Source organism: Falco naumanni, chromosome 4 (genome assembly GCF_017639655.2).
Source record: "Falco naumanni isolate bFalNau1 chromosome 4, bFalNau1.pat, whole genome shotgun sequence".
Lineage (NCBI taxonomy): Eukaryota > Metazoa > Chordata > Aves > Falconiformes > Falconidae > Falco > Falco naumanni.
The window spans coordinates 105,746,976-105,767,857 of record NC_054057.1 but is presented as its reverse complement, the minus strand read 5'-3'; the positions used below and the strand labels follow the sequence as shown (position 1 = coordinate 105,767,857).

General features: G+C 45.3%; 1 protein-coding gene across 1 annotated transcript in view; it reads left to right on the top strand.

The window, feature by feature from the left end:
* The first annotated feature begins 3,321 nt into the window (after positions 1-3,321).
* Positions 3,322-20,882, top strand: part of DNAH1 (dynein axonemal heavy chain 1) — a 68,040-nt gene continuing 50,479 nt past the window's right edge. The window contains exons 1-15 of the mRNA XM_040593388.1: positions 3,322-3,534; positions 4,110-4,182; positions 6,633-6,807; positions 7,315-7,471; positions 8,000-8,132; positions 9,630-9,791; positions 10,325-10,577; positions 11,818-11,975; positions 12,825-13,036; positions 14,264-14,562; positions 15,571-15,721; positions 16,305-16,498; positions 17,806-18,031; positions 18,685-18,804; positions 19,585-19,667. Coding sequence (XP_040449322.1) covers positions 3,322-3,534; positions 4,110-4,182; positions 6,633-6,807; positions 7,315-7,471; positions 8,000-8,132; positions 9,630-9,791; positions 10,325-10,577; positions 11,818-11,975; positions 12,825-13,036; positions 14,264-14,562; positions 15,571-15,721; positions 16,305-16,498; positions 17,806-18,031; positions 18,685-18,804; positions 19,585-19,667 — 2,609 coding nt within the window. The remainder of the gene's footprint in view (positions 3,535-4,109; positions 4,183-6,632; positions 6,808-7,314; positions 7,472-7,999; positions 8,133-9,629; positions 9,792-10,324; positions 10,578-11,817; positions 11,976-12,824; positions 13,037-14,263; positions 14,563-15,570; positions 15,722-16,304; positions 16,499-17,805; positions 18,032-18,684; positions 18,805-19,584; positions 19,668-20,882) is intronic.

Here is a 20,882-nt window from a genome sequence, read left to right as displayed (position 1 = left end):
TGGCTGGTGCCAGGCAGATGTTTGCCATTGAAGAATGGGGAGGCACTCCCAGATGCATAGGGGCAGTGAAGGGTTATTGAGGTGGGCAGAGGATCTGCTTTCAGGAAGACACCTCATCTACTTGTGATGAGTTGAACTCCTTTTTCCCCCACCTTTGAAGCGCTCCTTGTTGAAGGGGAGCTTCAGCCCTCAGGACAGTGTTCTGAGTAGAAAAGGATCGAAAATTGTGAACATGGCATGCAGCCGGCCTCCTGCCCACAGCAACCAGAGTGTGACACTGAGAGGACCCTGGGTGATTTTACTGCTTTTCTTCAGAGTTCCTCGGGCAACCAAGAAATCCTCAAGTGTGAGCTACTTCACACCATTGGTAGTTGCTCTAGCGTAGCTGGCTGAAGGCTTGGGCTGCCGTTACGTTTTCGCTGCAAAGAGGAAGGCAACATGGCATTCAACAGCCTTGGCAATGCCTGTCAAGCTCTGCTGCCCAGGGATGAGGGTCTGGGGTCACCATTGAATGGAGGGTGGGGAGGACAGCCCTGGAGTTTACATGCTGCTTCTTGTCTTGTGGGGAGTGGGAAGGGCCTGTTAGTGGAGTTGGAGGCTGGGGAATAGTGAACTGCTCTTCAGTAAAGCCCTTGGCTCAGCAGCTAGGCTGAATAAAAGAGAGGGTCTCTTTTGTCATCTTTTAAACCAACCTGGAGACTGTTCTTGAGAGCTGAATGTGAGCACCAAACTACCTGCTAGCTGGAGGCTGGCATAAGAGCAAGCTCCCTACCATGCCCCAGGAAACCACTTTGCTGGAAACCCTGACCACATCACGACAGCTGGGGTGGCAGGACAGTAGGATTGCCTTTGGTCTTAGCAGTTGTCCCATCTCTGTATCAGCTTTAGCACACTCAGACTAGCTGTTGTACTCATCTGTCTGGGGAATTGCCAGGAAAACTTTGGAGGCCTGGTTTTGTTCTTTTTTTTTTTTTTTCAGTTGGTGTGTGTCAGGTTTTTTTGCAGTTACAAACACTAGACCTTCCCTCTGTGCAGCTGGGAGAGCATGACAGATGGATGGTTTTTAGCTGGACACTGAGTAGGGGTTTGTTTTATTTTGAGATAAGTTCTCAGGAAGGGCTTTACGGAGGTGTGAGTGAGTATACAGGGAGCAAAGTAGTGAAGAATTAGGCCTCCTGTGGGCAGGCTTGGTGCACACTTCCCCCACCACGGGAACTCAGCCATCGTCTACAGCAGACACATTATTTTGGTTTTAGGCAGAGATTGCTAATCCTGCTAAATTGGCAGTGGGCTCAGTCACTCACCCTACTAAAGGTTCAGATTAACCTTGCATCCTGGAGGTAGCTTTTCTGAATCGGGTGGGTTTAGGATTCTGGTCCTAAGAGGTAAAACAGCAAGTCATGTTGCCACTTTGCCCCTGCTCCCAGGAAGAGGGTGCTCAGGTGACATATCAGGAGAGCCACCACAGGGTCGTTCTGCCTTGCTGCTGCTGCTCCCTGTGCTGGTGCAGCAGGCACGAAGGAGTCCAGCAGTGATTCATCAGGAATCCTTGGATCTTGGCTGATAGCAATCAATCCTGCTGGGCTGCTAAAATAGATATGGCCAGAGCATAAAATAGCTAATAAAAACAAAATCCTCCATGGAAAATTCATTCTTCAGGGTATGAAGTTCCAGTTGCCACGCCAAAGAGAAGCTGAGAAGAGAAAGATTTGAGATTTTCTAGCTTGAAGGAGGGGAGGGGGTGTTATTGATCTCATCTCCCAGGTCTCTCCAATCTGTTCATTTACTCCATTTCGCTTAAAGGATTCGCATCATGGTAACCTTGATTTATTATCTGTTTTCTTTTTTGATTCAACCTCTCAAAATTGTGCACTGGCTTGAACCTGCAGTAATAAACCAGCACAGTTATTCCCTCTTATCTCCGGCATGCATGTAATGCCTTCTCTGCTGTGTGTAGCCAATTCATTCTTGCAGACAGGCAGCAAGGTGAAATATAGAAAAAATTGCCCTCCCTGATCAAGAGTATAGGATGGGCAGAGTTTTCACTCCGTTCAAGTGCGGAACAGAGGGCATGGCAGGAATGTGGTGTTGTCTCCATGTCAGGATGAGACTCCAGACAGATACCGTGCCAGCTGTGGCCTGTAAGACCAGGCAAGGGCTTTCTAGCACTTAGCTGCGGCAAGCCGTAAGAATCCCATGTAGCAGCTTCTTGCAAAGGCTTGGCTTCCAGAAGCAAGCAAGGCAGACATGTGGGTCCTAGCAAGGGTGCAGGACACAAACCGTTAGTCGGGTAGGGCTGGATGAGGATTCTGGGTCTAACCCTGAGTAGGAATTGATGAATAAGCTGTATTGCACTTGGAGTAGCCTTGAGAGATGCTATGGAGAGCTTTGACTCATAATTTGTAGGAATAAGCTGTGTGGGTATGTGTACATCATTATATTGGCACATGTGTGTGCAGGCCGGAGGGGCTTGTGTCACTTTAGCTGTACTAATTAGTTACAGTAGTCATCTCTGTGTTTAGACAAGCCTAAAATCAAGGGTTGCATTATCATCATGCCAGAAGTCCAAGGGCAGCTCTTAATTACTATTTCTCAGTGTGCAAAGGTTTTTATAAAATAAAGCTGTATAGCTGTGATGTTTGCCTGGACTTGTGTCTCCCGAGATGGAAGAGTAGAAATTATCTGTGAGCTGACATCACCAGCAAAAATATCCCCTGCAGGAGGAGAGAGAGGGGAGCTTCTAGCTTTATTTTAATATTCGTTAGGCAATGCTTAAACATCTCTCCTGAATTGTTTACATGAAAGAGTCAGACTTTACACCTGGGAGTAGCTGTGTTTGTATCTAGGCTGTAGCCTGCTCCCACTGGAGTCATGTGTGACAAGGTTTTTAAGGGATTTGGGTACAGCAAAAGTAGCACTTCTCTTGTAGTCCCAGCTTACTCAAATTCTCCTGGTAGCCTTTTGAATGCCGCCACAGATCCGGGAAGCCCCTGCTGCTTCAGAAAAGCAGCTTTTCATGTGTATACTGCTGGTTTTCCCCCTGCAAAATCCATCCAGAGTAATAAAGCACTCCCTTTCCCCAGGGTTAGTGAGCCATCGAGTCAGCCACATGAGACCAATGGCCCCCAGGTTATGAAGGCAGCACTTAGTTTCGAAGCAGGAGATCGAACCTACCTTGTTACCCACTTATCTTTGACTTGCTAAGATACCCAGCGCAGCAGGAGGGTGCGGAGGAACGCCAAAGATAGCGTTTAACAGTCTCCAATGTCTTTCCCTTCTAGCCAGCCTAGGGTTGCATCACAGCATTGTCTCCCTAAGAATATGGATAAAGCAAAGGAGTATCTGAGGAATTCTCTGGGTAGGAGCCCCAGTCCTCCTGGTGCCAGCAATGAGGCTTCATGCTGGGACTGCAGTCCAGGAACAAGTTTGTTGCTTCCTGATAGCTGCAACCAGGGGCCAAAAGAATACTCAGCCTTTAGACAAAAGACATCTTATGCTGATGTCCTCACTCCAGGAGCCTCCAACATGTTGGGGGTAAGTGCAAAGAGCAATTCTTTTTCTACCACTGTCCTAAAATGAAAAGACCTATGGTACACCTGGATGGAGAAATGGAGAAATACAGCTTTCGCCTCAGGTCCTAGCCCTTCATTTTGGTCAGAGACTTTAGTGAAGACCTTGACCCGTACAGAGTGAAGCCATAAGGCTCTTCCTGATCATAGTTGTGCTGCCTTCCTCAGCAACCAGTACTACCACTGTCATGGTGTCCACGTTTAGGACATCAGTGTGGCAGGGCAGGTGTGTGGTTGTAACTGCAAATGGTATTTAGAAGTAAAACCCTAATGACTGCCTAATCAGCCCCCAATCTGCATCTTAAACTGCACTCTGCTGGCAAATCCCCTGCCTCTCTGTACACTGGGCAGAACTTTGCAGGTATTTGTGTCTCTTTGAGCCTTTTCTGACCATTACTCACAGTCTCAATTGTCCCTAAGGCTCTGGTAAAGTTGGTCTTACAGTCTCACTTTCTCTCTGGACCTCTATAACGCACCCTCCCACTGTGCTAGAACTGTGCTTTGTTATCTCTGACACTTCCCTCACATGCTGCATTTCAGGATGTTTGTGCTGGCCCCCGTATGTACCACGCTTTGCTAAGACAGGCAGACCTCGAGCAGCACACCCCTAAAGGTAAATATATTGAGAGGAAAATTGATGTGGCAGGAAATGGGGCCATCATTCTTTTAAGGTTGCTTATAGTGAGCATGTTGGGAACTAGGCTGATAACTCTAGGTTAGTGCTTTGCTTTCATTCTCCTCTCGGTGCTCGGGAATGGTGCAGAGCTGCTTGAATGTCCTGTGAAAAGTGAATTTCATGTGGAGGTGGAGCAAAGTGATCTGAATGGGTGGTAAACCAGTGCTCCCTTGTCTCCTGGATATATCCACTCCCCCCAGCATGTTCAGGGTGGGCTATGTTGCTGCTTATGGGAGTTTTGGTCCCATGAGCCAGGAGAGCACTGAATTTGCATGTGCTGTCATTGAGTATGGAGCCAGCAGTGTCCCTTTCCTAAGAAAACGGGACCTGCCTGAGAGCGCTGTGTCAAGTTGTAGGTACCCTTAGCCAAAGTCACGGCACTCATTCATTTATTCATTCTGTATCCAACTGCACCCCAGAGCGGCCTGTTCTCCCTAGATGCAGGAGGTCTGTGTATACAGAGCTGCTAGTCCCACCTGCTTACAAGAGCTTGTTGTATCATGGATACTCAAATACAGGAGCAGAGCATGGCTGAAAGGTTTGCCAGCACTCTCCTGTCCCCTAGAGCACCCCTGGGGATACAGATCATAGACTGGCAGCAGGTGAGGAGAAAGTGTGCATGTGAGAGGATTTTAGTCTTAGGGAAAGATGGGAACTATATATACCACCTTCCTGTGCTTAGAAGTGACATTTATTTTCATGAGTGAGGACAAATGACTGCATCCTCAAGTGAATCTTGACAAGCTAGACTCATCTCTAACAAGTGGAGACAGATCTCTATTTATGATCTGCTGCTTCTTCAAGGGGGAAGAAGCTATCAAGCTGGAAATGTAAATGCAAATGAAACGCTAAGTATTGACATAAATAGTTGATAGTGCACAAAGTGCCATAATGGATGGTGCCATGGATTTTGCAGCAATGAAGTGACAAAATTGGAACAGCTGTGCTCCCTGACAACAAATATAAATCAGGGCCATTTTGTAAGGACCCCAAGCAAGAGATAGACGTGAGGCTAAGGAGCTGCATCTTAGGGATTCCTTGAACTTACCATAAGCATGCATGTTGGTATGAACAACGCAAATGCTTAGGATCATATTTGTTCCAGGCTAGGTGCCCTTCCTAAGAGAGGGGAGGAGAGAGAGAGAGAGAGGAGCCATTTCAACAGCCATTTCCTTTAGTCCCTGAGCAGACAATGCACAGCTACAAGGGTTCAGTTGGGGGCCATTTAAGAAAGGCAAGGGAATGACCTCTTAGAGGACCCTTTCTGTACCTGATCATCCTGAAATGTGTCTGGATTCAGCATTATTGGCTGCTCTGCACAATTGCTTTGAAATCAAGGGGTTGCATCCATGATACAAGCAGAAGCACATAGAGCAGGGTGAAGGACTGGGTCCAAAGCTTGACGTGCAAAATACCCACTTACAAGCCAGAACCTTAAGTTTCTCCTTGGTAGACTGTGAAAGTTCATCAAACGAAAAGCTCTCACTCCACTAAGATCCATTTATAGTTCAATGCTTAGCTCTGTCTAGGGAATAGGGCTTTTTAAAGCTTGCATGCAATTACTTAATTTAGGTTAAGCTTCAAATTCCCAGTTTGCTGCTGTTCTATTATTTGTGGCTTGTTTAGCAATATAAACAGTTTGGTTTATTTATGGGGTAAATGACATAGTTTAATTTCAGCCAATTCTTGGAAATGTATGCTTTCTGCTTAGTCCAAATTCCCATTGAAAACATTTGGCCAGATCGTTAGATTGTTAGCTGTTTAACTAAATTTTTTCTCACACCATTGTTGATGTGAGTGGGAGGTTCGCTTGAGCAAAAACTGCAGAGAGGTTTGTCCCAAGTAAGGTGCGAATAGGGAATTCAGGACGTGAAGATGCCCTGGGCACCTCACTCTCTCCTGCAGTATTCTTAAGCCCTTTATCACCATCTTGACCAAGTTCCTCCCAGCTACGACTGACTCTTGGTCTCGGGGCACTCCAGGGGGGCAGGGAAATCCCATCTCTTTCTGAGAATGAGGGAAACCATATGCTAGAGACAGTAACTTGCCCATGGGCATGTAGAGAGTCTGTAGCAAAGCTGGAAATGGAACAGAGCTCCATAAAGCCAGGTCAGTGTCCTACCTCCTAATAAGGTGCATGACAGTAAGTCTCAGTGGAGGCTGCTTCTATGCCATCATTTTAATACTGGTAACCCATAATGACATGTTGCAGCAAGAAAAAAGGTCTTCCTTTCTGTTTCCTGTCTGATGTCTGCTTGATTTCTCTCACAAATCTAGTGAAGTGACTTCTGCAGACAACTCAGGAGACAGCACAGTCCTCCTGTGTGTGTGAATGTAAAGCAGAGTGATGTCTGGTGGTTTCAGATGTGTTTTGCTATGTCTCTTAGTCACAACCTTCAAGATGCCTGAGGACTTCTTAAGTGTCCTGGATAAGCAAGTGATTGGACCAACCACTGAGAACCTCATCAAGTCAGATTTCCCAGTACAATCATTTCAGCCCAAAGTGCAGATTCCTTTCCAACGGCTTCCAGGACAATGCCCTCGGAAGATTGAAGTAGAGAGGTAAGTAACCAGAAGGTGGCTAGAGACATAATTATGGAATGGACACAGCAGTTCAGGTGTTGCTTTTTGCTTTCAAGACATGGCATGTCAAAAATCTCTAGGAAAATACTGTCCTGTAAAGCAATGGTCTCCAAAGTGGGGCATGTGCAATGCAGGAGGTACGCAAGACAACTCACTGGGATGTGGGAAGAAAATAATTTTTAAAAATAGTGTTTTATTTCATTTTTTATCATCCTTTTTTAATTTTTATTTTTTGTATGCTCTATAATGTTCATAATATATTACTACAGTAGTACATGTATATAATTTATAAATTGGACTAGATTATCATTGTAGGTCCCTTCCAACTGAACTATTTTATTCTATAAGTGAAGAAATAGAGATGTGTGCAGTGTGTGCTCAAAAACTTTTTTACTGATAGGGGTGCACAATCAAAAAGTGGAGTTGTAGGCATGGGAGCCCTTCTAGGTGCTTTTAGTGGTTATTTCCCCATCTGATTCAAAACAGGATGAGACGGTTATATCTCACCTTTGATATTGCTGAGCTCTTAGCCAGCGAGGGGATAGACTCCAATCAGCTGATGCCAAGGCACCATGATCCTGACAATATGCCAACTGTTGAGGAGAAGAAAGATCCTATCTTTCCCATCTACCTCCCGTTGAAGGTCAGAGAGCATGTTTGGCACTTGTGATCTGTCTTATTGCTTATACCATGGGATGTTTCTGAAAACTGCGGGACACTTAGCGATCACCGAATCAACAGGCAATAAAAAAAGGAAATGCTTTAAAGCAGGTTTGGGCCCTGAAGGGTCTCTGCAAGATGCTGAGCATCTTCTGCAGGGTGCCCACTTCTTCCATCAGAACTAATAGTCCTTGAGGGTGCTCCTCACTGTCATTTGTGTATCCAAAGAAAAGATGTTGTCTCATGTTTCCTTCTGAGTGCAGTAGTTAGCAGTATTATTGCATGAGACCTCTCTAGGTGGTGGTCTGCGCTCCCTAGGGAAGGGCTAGATATTGCTGTTTGGGAGAAGATTGTTGATCAAACATCAGCACAGCTTTTGCACCTGGACTGTTTTCCATTTTCGTAGCCCATTTAGGAACTATATGTTAATTTCCCTCTCATGAAATGTTGTATTGGCTACTTCCGTCTCTCTGAAGTAAGACTTAATTTTACTCATGTCCTGGCTTTTTAGATATTTGACAATGATGAGTATGACTGTCGAACTCCAGAAGAGTGGATCTCGCTAGGACTGGAGCCAGGATCTCAGGATAGAAAGCCAGTGCCTGGAAAAGCACTTTTACCTACAGATGATGTACTTGGACACGGTAAAGCTTGAATGAGTTACTGCTCAAGCAAGGCAATGCTAACAGTTACAGGCCCATTCAGCAGAAGAGAATGTGTAGATTCTGATGAATGTGGCTCTGAATAGCAGAAAAGCAATATCTCATTCTGACCAGGCTCAGGCAGTCAGAGCAAGAGACCAGGGGTCTCACTGACAATGACTCCTGCCCTGGACTGACTATTTCCACTGTTTTAGAAGTAGCCTTTTAACTTTTGCCCTCCTCTTTCTGTGCCTGGAAGTCAGTACTGTCAAAATTTTGCTTTATTGATATATAAGTGTCATCATGAAGTTTGTTAGCTTGCACACAGCATGTTCTGCCTGGATTTCACAGCAAGTGCAGGATCAGAAGTCAAGTTCAGACTGCAGTGAAAATCCAAGTAGTAAATCTAGGGCAAATTAAGTGATGTGGGTGTTGTTTTCCTGTCACTCGGAGCCTTTGCAATAAGAAGGCATCACTAGGTACAGCTGATCTGGTGTCCAGTTGTGGCTGCAGGTCATATCAGCACATCTGCACTAGCTTTAAAACATAGGAACTGACACGTGTACTGACTGTAGCTCTGGGGCAACCTCCAGAAGCTTGGCTGTCTGCAAAACCTAAGCGTAAAACATAAGCTGTGTGGATCTGCAGGCAGCCAGCACATGATGGCTGGGTTCTGCTTGCAGCTGGCTTGGGGAACACTACACCTGATCACTCTCCAGGTTGAATGGACTGTTCTGCACACAAGTAGTCAGACCCTCTGGGCCCTGGGGAGGGTGAGACCACTGACATCTGTGTAGTGCCAGCACTGTTCCAAATTCCTGTAGTTCAGACCTGTCATTAACAGCATCCATTTTATATCTATACTGATATTGATACAGATATATACATCTGGGTAGCACCTCCCGGTATTTTAGAGAATCTGAACACTTAAGAGTTAGATGCCCTGGGAATGACCCAAAGAAATAATAGGTCTGGGGAGAAGGTACAGGGTTTTACATCTACTCCCAATTAGAAGAATGAGGACTTATGTGGAGGGTGACACAGGGCTAGACCCACACATAGGAAAGGAGAATGGGAACCCCACAGAGCTCATGTGGGTAATGAGGGGTCCTGGATCAAGGGGTGAAGGAATTGGAGGCAGAGGGGTCCCTAGGTATGGGCTGAAAGAGAATGTAGGGGCATATGGGATCCAGATATAAGACTATGGCTTCAAAGAGTGAGTGGGAGTGCCTGAAGCAGGAGGTAGGAGGATGGTCCACAGGGAACCTATATCGGTAAGAGGAGGGGAATGGAGAGCTTTGGTGTGTGCAGTTGGAAATGCTAAGCAGTAAGACCTCAGTTCATTATTTATTTTATCACAGCAGAAATTATGTGAGATTGACTAAGAACTAAACCAGTAAATGGATTTGACTGTACCGTCACCACTCTTATCAGGAAAGTACATTTGCTCTAGCTTCCAGGAGAATGGACTAACTCCATTTTAATCATTGATTCTCTCAGAGGACCCCAAAAGCCAGAAGTTAATCTACAAGTGGATTGATGTTGGTGTTCTGGATTATGACAAGGAGACAGGACTCTACTTGGTCCATAAAACAGATAAGAATGGGCTGGTGCGGGATGAAGAGGGGAGACCCATCCTCAATGGAGGAGTAACTCCAGAAGGTGTGTTTTGAGTAAGGCCTTTTGGGACCTGGCATATACTTTTGAGGGCAGTTCATTTCCCGTGCTAGTTGGTCCTAGGTAGAGATTGGAAGGACATCAAGAAGTCATTCAATTCCTCTCCCCGTTACCACCCTTGACATGTGTCTGTTTAACCTGTCTGGAAAAACCTCCAGGGGAGAGAACTCCACACCTTAATTTGACAACCTGTTTGAGGCCTTCCCTTTGGAGATACCTTTCTTTTTTCTGTCTCTCATCTTTCCTGCCTTCAGGACGAGTTAAATGATGGTCTTTCTGGGTCAATGCCATTTTGAGGGGCAATGTGGACATCTTAAGATGAAGTACACCCCTCTTGAAAGGTTTGGAGCTGCTGTTAATTCCATGTTCCTTGTCTCTTGCTGTCCTCAGTTTTGGTCCCTCATTTTTATATCCAATAAACCAGCCCTATTATATTGTCCATCAAAAAGCTGCTGTCAGCATTGCAAGCCATTCTGTTTTCCCTGTAGACTCTTGTAAGCTTTACTTTCATTTCCCAGGAAGAGCCCCATTGTTGTCATGTCAGTACTGGGTGCCACGAGTTTGCCTGCTGTTTGTGGCTGAAGATCCCCAGGTGTTTGCACAGCGGATAGTTTCTGCCAACAACTTGCGTAAGAAGACACAGGCACTGCTACTGTACCATTTGTATGTGGACTGCATGCCCACAGATGGACTAAACAGCATCAGTGAGAAGAGCCTACAGAGAATGAAGCTGTTGGCTGTGCATACACCCAAACTGAGGAAAGAGAAGAGGTAAAGCATTAAGTACATGTCTGGGTCTCTGCCTTCAGTCCATTAACATTGTAGGACCTCATAGGGCTACAAAACAAGTGCCAATGGAGGCAGATCTTGAGCATCCAACTCATAGACTGTGGATCTGATCTGCCTTCCAGCCTGTGCACATGCACACCACCCCCTGGCCCAGAGTGGCATCAGAAGTAGGTTGGACAGGAGCCCCAGGGGCACATGTACAGGATGGGTGGTTTGTCAGTGTTCCCAGATGAAGGAGGTGTACTTCATGTGCAGATCCACTGAGCCATGCGTATGCCTACAGTTAAGTGGCCTTTGACAGCAGGAAAATTGGACAGAAATGACATGATTGACCTTGTCTTCCTGTGCTTTTAGGGAACAGATCAGTCACTGCTGAACTGATATGCAGGCCGCCAGCCGTCTCTAGAGAGTTGGCTGTTGTCTGCTGGTGACTCTTCTACCTATTAACAGCTGCTAAAACAAATCAAAAGAAGATCTGCACGGGGTGATGCAAACAGGACAGATCTCCACCTGGATATAATTCAATGTCTCTTTGAGATGCAGTTCATATCAGGAAGGTGTTTTAAAAGAGTCCCTGGGCTGGTGAATCATGAGCTGTTGGTGGTGTTGCTGGGAATCAGCCATACTGCCCTGCTCAGAGACAGGAAGGTGTGAAGGGGTGCATGGTCTGCCACCTAAACTAGAGAATAGGAGAGTATTTAGTCGCTGTGAGAAGAAATATAGGCATAAAGAAAAGTACTCTGCCTGCTTGAGATGAAGGTTGATAATTTCCTAGGACAAACAGCAGGGTTTCAGCACTTATACGTGTTCTGGCTGCCGAAACAAATGTCAAGAGGTGTTCAGCAGGAGGCAGTTGGGATGACAGCTCAGATAGCCCAACTTTTCCAGAGCTGCCAGCTAGCTTCCTAAGTTCTTGCTTATTTCCCCTTCCCTCTGTAATCCTTCTTCCCAGTGGAGATTTTGCTTTGATCTGAAAAGACACTTGAGAAGACTGCAGTCCTACTCCCAGGTCCCCGCATGCCTCTGTTATTAAATGTCCGGTTGATAGCTTTGCTAGCTGCTTCATTATCTGCACAGCTCTCCTAATGTGTTCAGTAGTAGGTGAGCTTTTGGGTTAGCAAATCCAGAAGGGAGTGAGCAAAGGATGGGTTTTGCAGTAAAGCTGCAAGCATACTTCTGCTCAAACACTATGGGTTATTATTGTTTCCATGTCTTGTGGCAGGGTATTAGACCATATGTACTGCCTGGAGAAAGAAGTGAGATTAGACTATGAACGCACCATGAACAGGATAAGCTTTGACACTGTCGTCACTTCCAAACCTGAGATGTTTTCTTATGTCACCCTGCCAGACAAAGAGGAGAAGAAAGTACCAGAGAAAGGTAGGGACACAGTGAAACAGTCTGAATTAGGCATGGTTATAGGACCTCTTGTCTTTGATGGGATTCAAGCTTTGTTGCAGAAACTCTCAGGTTCACGTTAATTGTTGGAGCTCAAAAGGGGCAGCAGCAGGAGATTATATGAGACTTTTGAGTGTGTCTGCTCTTTGTTAGGCTATATTTGCATGTTCATGTTACGTCAGTATAACACATTACCATCCGCCAGCTAAGCTGCAGTACCTCTGCAAGTGTCCCCTTAATGGCACCAAATGGATGGCACTGCAATTAGCTTAACTGCCTTCCACTCTGCACTGTGCTGGGACTGGCTGCCTTCCATTTGCTGGGCTGGGCTGTGGCATACCTCAGGTGTGAAAGAGGACTCGGGCTCTTTCAGAGTCCCAAAATGGCAGAAAATGACTGCAGTAAAAGATAAAGGGAGGAGCCAGTATATTGTGTACTTGGATCTTCCAAAGGTTGGAATGCCTTGAGGTGGTTCACAAGTGGCTTGTCATAGATGAGATGACTCAGCTGTGCCTTGAAGCCTCAGCGGGAAGATTCTTCAAGTCCAATGTTTTCTCATGGAAACTTCATGGGCCAAAGCTTCAGGGAGGTCAGGCACTGAGACAGCCCCTCAGCCACTAATGGGAGGCTGCAGAAAGTCTCTGCTGCAGAGAAGAGACTTTCTTTCATCCAGCCATCTGCTGAAACTGCTACACGATAATGAAGTCTGTGCAACAAAGGGGAGTCCCTCTCCCACATGCTGTCCTGAAGGGAGCTGTAGTCTCCCTCTAAAACAGAAGCTGGGAATAACGTTGCAGGCAATAATGTTGTTGGTGTGGTTTTTTGGGTCAGGTCTCATCTGGATCCCAGACTATCCTTTTGTTGAACGACAGGCAGATTTCAACTTTGTCTCGCTCCTGAGCAGGCCAGAAGTCATCCTCCTCCTCACACAGGTGCAAGATGAGTGTAACAGGGCAGCCACCATGTCTCTGTTTAACTCAGCCTTAGCCAAGCACGTCTGCTTGGAGGAGTTTGAACAGATCCAGATGCAGACCTTCACTCAGGTGAGCCGAGGAAGCGTGGGGGGATGAACACAGGGAGCAGCAAAGCAGGCTGGCAGTGCGTATTAGACAGTGCAGCAGCTGCAGGTCGATTCCCTGGAAAGGGATGAGCTTTCAAAGGAGACATTGTGGGTGGGGCAGGGAGGAATTTGCATGTGGGTGTCAAATGTATTGGAATGTGGGGAGAATAGGCTGAAAGAGACATAGGCCCCTAGTTAGCATCAGCCATTGCTGACCATGCTTTTAGTCATGGGTTGAGCAAGTGGCCACATAGGGCTGCAGCCCTTCCTTCCCCATCCTGGTCTCCCTGCAGATAACAGTCCTGGCTGGCACTCAGAAGTGTCCAGGTTTTTTTGGCTTTGTTTCCCCATCCATCCAGATGCAAGACACAAGAGCTTTGGTTCCCCCTGAAGCACTCGTAGGGTAATGCTTTGCTACACTCTATGTTCTTTATGTACTTAATTAAATTACTCTGCTTGCAATGTCAGCAGACTAGGACAAAAATTTGCAACTCTGTGATAACTCTTGCTGGAAGATCTTCGTGCCCTCTAAATGAAGGCAGCACATTGCACCCTGGATGTGGCCACATGGAGTAACTTGCACAATTACATGCTAAATCAGTGGCAGAGGGCATGTGCTGGTCCTTCCCAGTCCCATGCTGTTTCAGCTAGGCAGTGCTGTCATCCACTCAGTGACTGAGGTTGTTTTATTACACTCAAACAGCAGCTGCCTGTGGAGCAAAAGTAACACTTGGTGGTATTTTAATAAATTAAAACACTGCAGACTGCTGCTGCCCTTGGCTTCTTCCCCTCTTTCTCCTCACTTGTCAAGAGAAGACAACATCCTGTCCTTTACTTGCTCATCATACTGTCTACACAGCTTTTTATGAGGGACCCTGACACAGGCAGCTCCAGGGATACTGTTCTATAGAAAAGAGAACAAAAAGGAAACACTGTATATAAAATGAAAGAATAGAGCACTCCTGCCTTTTAATATCAGGCTTTCTTTTTGTAGGTCTGTCAGTGAAGGAGATGTATGGCCAGGTTCACGTGCCACACGCGTGTGTGCATGAATTTGAGAGCTACTGTTTAGCTGTCACAGCTCTGAGAGAACAGTTGCCTTTCACAGCAGAGAAAGGTCCAGCAGTCCCAGCTAGCAGCTAACCTTGCCATACTGCTTTCCCGTCGGCCCTTGAAGGATTACACACCTTTCTTTTTTTCTTTGCCCTAGGTTCAGATGTTTCTCAAGAATACTTGGATAAATGCTCTAAAGACTGCAGTAAAAAACAGCCTGAAAGATGCAGGCAAAGACTGGTACAACCTGCAACAGAGCCACTGGGATGTCTACCAAATGTCCAAACTGCATAAGCTGATGAAGCGCGTCAAATTCATGCTTCAGGACTCTGTGCGGTATCTGGTGCAGAACTCATTGATCAGCTTCACCTGTTTTTTGCTGGATGGTTGCCATAGTATCCTGAATTGCTCAGAGGACATGGAATGGGGAGATGACCTCATCAATAGTCCCTACAGGTAAGGAAAGGAGAGGGAGAAAAAAAAAAGGGTGGAAAGAGCAGAAAAGTGTAGTGCAATTGTCTTTCTATAACTAGTGTTTTTGCAAGTAAACTTTGTGCTGTATGGCATCTTTTGGCAGGGCTGTTTCCTCCAGTCCTCCCCTTGAGGCATTTCCTTGAGTATGGAAGAATGACACAGAGCTGGCTGCTCTGTTCAGGTTGCTGTTAGAGATAAGAAGCAGCCCATCAGAACCAAGATCTGCTACTTTGACATACTGGTCTAAAGATTAGCTACTTCCAGTATGCTTGGGGGAGCAAATAATTACTACTAGCTTTTTTTCTAGAGGCCAGGAAGAAGAATACCAGGAGGCTGCTTAATTCCATTCTTGGATTAACCTCAGGAGTACGATCTGACCTGGGATCTCTAAGAATACCAAATTTTGGTTGTCACAGTGCCTAGAATTTTATTCTGTTGGGTATTGATACAAGGATTTTTATTCTTTGTGATATTAAAAAAAGAAGGTTTAGAAATTGAAAACAGGACAAAAAAGAGGGAAAAAATGGCCACTCACATGAGGCCTTTCACCTTGAAATCAGTGGAAGTCTTAACATTGACTTGAGCTGATCCTGAGCCATGCTGGTAACATACAAGATTGGGAGATATTGAATATAACTTCTAGAAGGTGCATTTTAGGAGTGTATTGGAGATGCTGAATGCCTGGTTTGAAGACCATCTGCAATTTTTCTTTAAAGCAGCTTCAGTTCTCAACATAAGGTTATGACTTTTGGGGATCCTGGGATGCCATGATTAACACTTCCTTCACCTTTGATAGACAAGAGTTCTCAATGTCTTTACTGATAAATTCAGAATGCAGTTTGATACCTTCATCTGCATGGGACAGTCCTGCTCTCCTCTGCTTTCCTCTCCTGTCCAGTAGGTGGTTTAGTGTCAGCACCAGAGCGATATAGTTGTGTGCCTTTGTCTCAAAAAAACATGCCTGTTCTTCCTTATCTCTTCCCACTGCAGGCCTCAAAGGAATCCGCTCTTTGTAACAGACCTTGTGCTAGACAGCAGTGGCATTCACTTCAGCCCCCCTGTAGAGAGCTTTGAGAAGTCCCTCATTTCCCTGTTCAACAAGGGAATCCTGGTGACTCACACTGTCCCACAGCTGGAGAAGGTGAACTCTTCTGCATCAACAGTCATGTAACTGTGCAAGTCTCAGTGCATTGCAGCTTGGCATAGACACCCCTGAGCTTGCACTGAGGGAGAGAGTTACAGAAGTAGGTAGTTGGGAATCCAGTTAAATTAATTTGGGCACAGCACTGTGCTAACGCAGTTCTATTCTGACAGGATTTCTTCAAGCTCCTCAACCCTGTAGCTATTTTATCCAGTTGCTATCTCTGTTTAGTGCTGCAGGTTCTGTGGAGACATGTCCTACGTAGCCCGGTTGCCCTAAGTGCATGGCAGCTGACAAAAGCAGACTCAAAAAGGCAATAGCACCTCTTCCAGTGCTGTCAGTCTGGTGCAGATCTCTTCTGTGTATGCATTCTTCTGCCTGTTACTGTGAAAGACCTGTCTCCCTAGATCCTCCTTCTTTGGGGGGGGGGCAATGTAAAACTGATAAAACAATTTCTGACACAATGTAGAAGGATGGACTGCATGACTTCCCAAGGGTGCCACTAGTGATTGTCTTGCCCCTCTCCTGAGGAGTCATGGTTAGCTCTGCTAGTCCTGAAAGACCTCTCTCCTTTCTCTTCCAGTATGTGTTGGAAAACATCGTTATCACAGACACACCCTTGCTGGACTCCGTGGGCTTGCACGAACCAGAAGTGGAAGAACTTCGTGAGGCTGTGCGGTCTGCCATTCAGAAGGCACTGATCCCTCTCCAAGCCTATGCCAAGAGATATGAGAAGTTCTTAGAGCTAAATAACAATGACATCCAGTACTTCCTACGGTAAGTGGCTTCTGACAAAGGCACCTCTAACCCAAATGGCAAGCCTTTTCACAAGCTGTAGTGTGGATTTGTCTGAGAATGCATGATCTGTTCTGAGACCTCGAATGTGTGTGATGTGCCTCAGATGTGAGGTCAGGCCTCCATCAGAGGCAGCCTTCAGCCGTGGGCAATGGTCCATGCTTTTAGAGGACATTGGTGGTAGCAGTGAGAATTTCTTCCTGCCTCTGACAGCAGCCACATTCCTGTCATGTTTGTAAGTGTAACTGGAGATATTAATGGCCCTAAAAATGACTCATCCTGTTTGAAAATCCAGTTAGAATACTTGACACTGACCTCCTTCAAATAACGTCTGTTCAGGCTGATAACATTCTATAGAAAGTATTGTTTTCTTTTGTTTCAGCCTCATTGTTTTCACTGACAAAACTCTGCACCTAGGCTGTCCTTTAGCCTCTGTTGCTTTAATGATCTTCTTTTTAGACCTCATCTTTTCTCCAACCAGTGGGAATGAAGTCCTTTTTCTCTTTTGTTATTCTAGCTTAATCCCATTTGACAAATTCCTGTCTCTTCCCAGAAGATGCTGAATTGCCTGCCCTCCTGCAAGGTGCCTCCTGATCTTGCCCTGTTTACACCAGTGCTTTCATTTTATCTCTCCCTCTCCTCTTACCTTATTATGTCTTTCATCTCTTTCTTCCATTCCCTTTCTGCAGCTGAAGTATTTCGTCCTCTTACTCTACACCTATTGTGCTCTAAAGCCCGTTGTAGATTTGAATCTGTCCTTTCCCTTGCTCCCCAGTAATGTTCCTCAGATACATACCAGTTCCATGTCTTTTCATATACACGTCTTCTGAAACTGGGGGCCTGTCTACACCACTGCATGGGTGTAGCCTGGCTTCCTCTGCTTGGCATTGGTAACCGTAGCAGTGAAGACACTGAAGCAGAAGCTTTGGTGCAAGCTGCTCACCCAAATAGATGGACTTTACATGATATGTCTTTCCTACTCTAGCTTCCCATGTTCAGTGAAAGCTAGCGCTCATTTATTTGGCTGTGATACAAACCCCCCTCACTTCCTATGTAGGTATATCTTTGGTTGTAAGGTCTAGAAGCTGTTGGTTACCCTCTCAGTCTGTGCTTGCAGAAAGTTGAATATATTTGAATAGATGCATGTTTTAATAACACTAAACATACTCATTAATTTAATGTCTTGATCCTTTGGGTAGACACCTCTGGACATCCTAGGAACAGCCTGGGTGCTCAAATAACATTAAGGTCTACTTTACCTTTTTTTATTGTGATGTTTTTATTTATAGAGACTATGAAGAGCAATGCCCATCAGCCCAGGAGGTGATGAGTATAGTAAACGTATACTTTTCTGAAAAGGAGAACCTGGACAACACTCTACCAAGTTCTATTGTCATTGGTCCCTTCCATGTCAGCATAGAAGGTGTTAAGCAAAATCTGTCTGAAAAATACAAAGCGCTTGCCACTTCCATGTTGGACATACTGGCTAAAAACCTCCATTTGCAGGTGGAGAATGTAAGTTACCTGGTTCAATAGATTATCTGTCAGTGTCTTGTCCTTCTGCTTTTGAAGTCATTGTGTTTGTGAAACGGCCAAGACAGCAACTGAGGCCACATTAATGAGGACATATTAAAGACCTCATTGGAGTGATTATTTAAAAAAAAACAATAAAAAAACCAAAAAACAACTAGAGGGGAGATATGCAGACTCAACCAAATCAAGTATTAAATTTAGTTAATAGGTTAGGTTCCTGAAAGCTGTATCTCCTGAGACAAAATTCTTCAAGACCTTGCCATCTTATAAAAATGCCTTGGTGGATTGAAAAGATCTGCCTGCTACAGGCTCTGAGGATAACTGGAACATAGGCAATTGCTTCTGCTGGGCCAGAGGGTAGTCTGAATCTGTTATTATCATTTCGACTACATACCTGCAGTTCCTCTTCCTCTTTTTTTGGCAGTCTCATTCCCTTTGAGCTCAGATGAGATGGATGGAGAAAGACTGTGGAGAAAAAAAAAGGAACGGGACTGTGGAAAGGAACAGAACTGTGTATTCATCACTTTTGACCACCTTCAGAATGGGAAGTGGGTGGATCATGGCAGGTTTTCCAGTTTGCCCATTAGCAATTAGTGACTTTTTGATGGTCTTTTCTTTGCTGTGTCTTACTGCAGATCTGTGATGCATATAAAGTTGTCAGCTGCAAAATGCATGAGAAACCAAACAGTATCGAGGAGCTGGCTGAGCTGCAGGAGTGGATGAAGGGAGTCCCTGAGCAGCTGGCTGTGCAGGAGGTAGGGCATACCCTCCTTACAGACCGGGGGCACCAAGGGAAGTAAGAAGGAAATTTGTCAATGCAATGTGTGGTGTCTCAGAAGCTAAACTCCAGGTTTTTTGCTTGGATGTCTTTGCATGCAATGCCATAAGATTCCTGGCTCTGTATTTGTGTAAGTCCTAAGACTGGTATTTTTAAATACACATATCATGAATCTAAATAACTACGCAAAACAAAACAGCAGTTAAAAATCTTGCCTAAAAGAGTTGCATATACTTTTTGCTACCTTCATGATCCATTCTGCATTTGTATACTGAACAGCTGTCTTCTACAAATGAATGTTGTTTTCAAGAAAATATTTCTGCTACCAATTGCTCATATTGCTATTAACATATTTCTTTTACTAGGACACTCTAGTGCTGGTTATTTCAAAGTTATTTGAAGTGTAGGTCTTCCCAGCTGAATCAATGGGGAACAAAGGCTTGAAGCTGTAAGCTGACTTGTCCACACCAAGGAAAAAACCTGGAGGATAACCCAAACCACTCAAATTTTGTCCAGCACTTGATCCACTAGGTCACTTCATTCATACAGAACAGAGGGCAATGATGGCGTGATCCTTCGCAGAACAAGGGGTTGTAAATCCATTCCCACACAGCAGAGGAGCAGCCTACATCACATTAAGCTTGTGTGACTAACGCCCTTCAAAGGCACCTCATGAAAATGAGGTATACACCAGAGAGTTGGAATTAGTATGGTCTAAAGGTGTCTATTTCTTGTCTTTTTCTTTCACCCTGTGCAGGAACTGATTCGTGAAGTCATGGAAGATTACAAGGTCATGGAGGGATTCCTTTACACTCTTACTGAAGAAGATTTCAATGATAAGTGAGCATCCCACTGTCAAAGTGGGACACTTTGCAGCAATTACCATTCTCAGTGCTTCAGGGGCTATGTGTCTGTCAGGGACTCCAGCAGAACTTCTAAGTGCCTCTCAGGCAATATAAGCACTGAATTCTTGAAATGAAGTTTATAGAGAAGAAGCGTGGGTTCATGCTGCCTTCTGGCCTGGGGCAAGGCAAACTGGTAGCTATTAACCTGTTTAATGTATTAAAGCTCTTTTCTCTTGTTTTTTTTTGAGACATTTACAAGGTCTCAAAGCATACATTTTAGTCTGTGTCTGAAAATTAACAAACATTTGCAGGGTTTTTTAGGACTAGGAAAGAACCTGAACCCTGTATTATTACTGCATTTCTTTTCTATGCAGTCTCCTCTTAGTTTTGTCTTTGGCTATGTTGTTCAGATTGGGGCCTGACTATGCCCCAGTAGCAGAGTCGGCTCACACACACAGTCACACAGCTTCTGAAGTCAGCTCAGCCCTGGAAGCACCTCTTATATGACATGGGTTTGACCCAGTGTACAACCTGAGTGAGTTTCTGCAGAGTGCTCCTAAAACTAGAAACATGGGATGCATGCTGCAAAAAACCCCACAGAAGTTGCAGGAAAGAGCTCAGCTCTAGGGCAGCTTAGCATAGAGGTAGCTGTATGCTTACTGACCAGAACAGGCAGATGCAGAACTAGTAGGAGACTGCTGCATCCCCAGGTGCTGGGAGTGGTGTGATCTAATGCTCCAAAACCTGCGTCTGGCATGGCACACAAGCTAAGAAGTCCAAATGGAGGAATGGGTGGACTATGGCTGAGCAAGAACCAAGAAACCTGCCCTGGTGTGAGCAGTCACTTTGTGCAGCCTTCCCTGTGTCTGCATTGCCCTCCCCAGGGCACGCCGCAGAAGCCTTGCTATCCAGGGCTTCACTGTATCTGGGTTAGCCTGGCCCCTCGCTGCCCTGCTTAACAGGAGACTGGCTTTTTCAGTAGCCCTGAAAAGCCACAAGCCAAGACTGTGACCCCCTTTTTTTTCAGTTCCTTGTGAATGCATTCAAAGACAGACATTCCCTCTGGATGCCAACTGTTATTTTGCTGTCTCCTAGCTTTTCAGCAACATAGTGGATTTGTTCCTTTTAAAAAGGCCCTCCACTTCTCCCCAGCCCTCTCCAATTGAATAGCCTAGTCACAAGGACTGCATATCAACAAGACAAGCTGGAA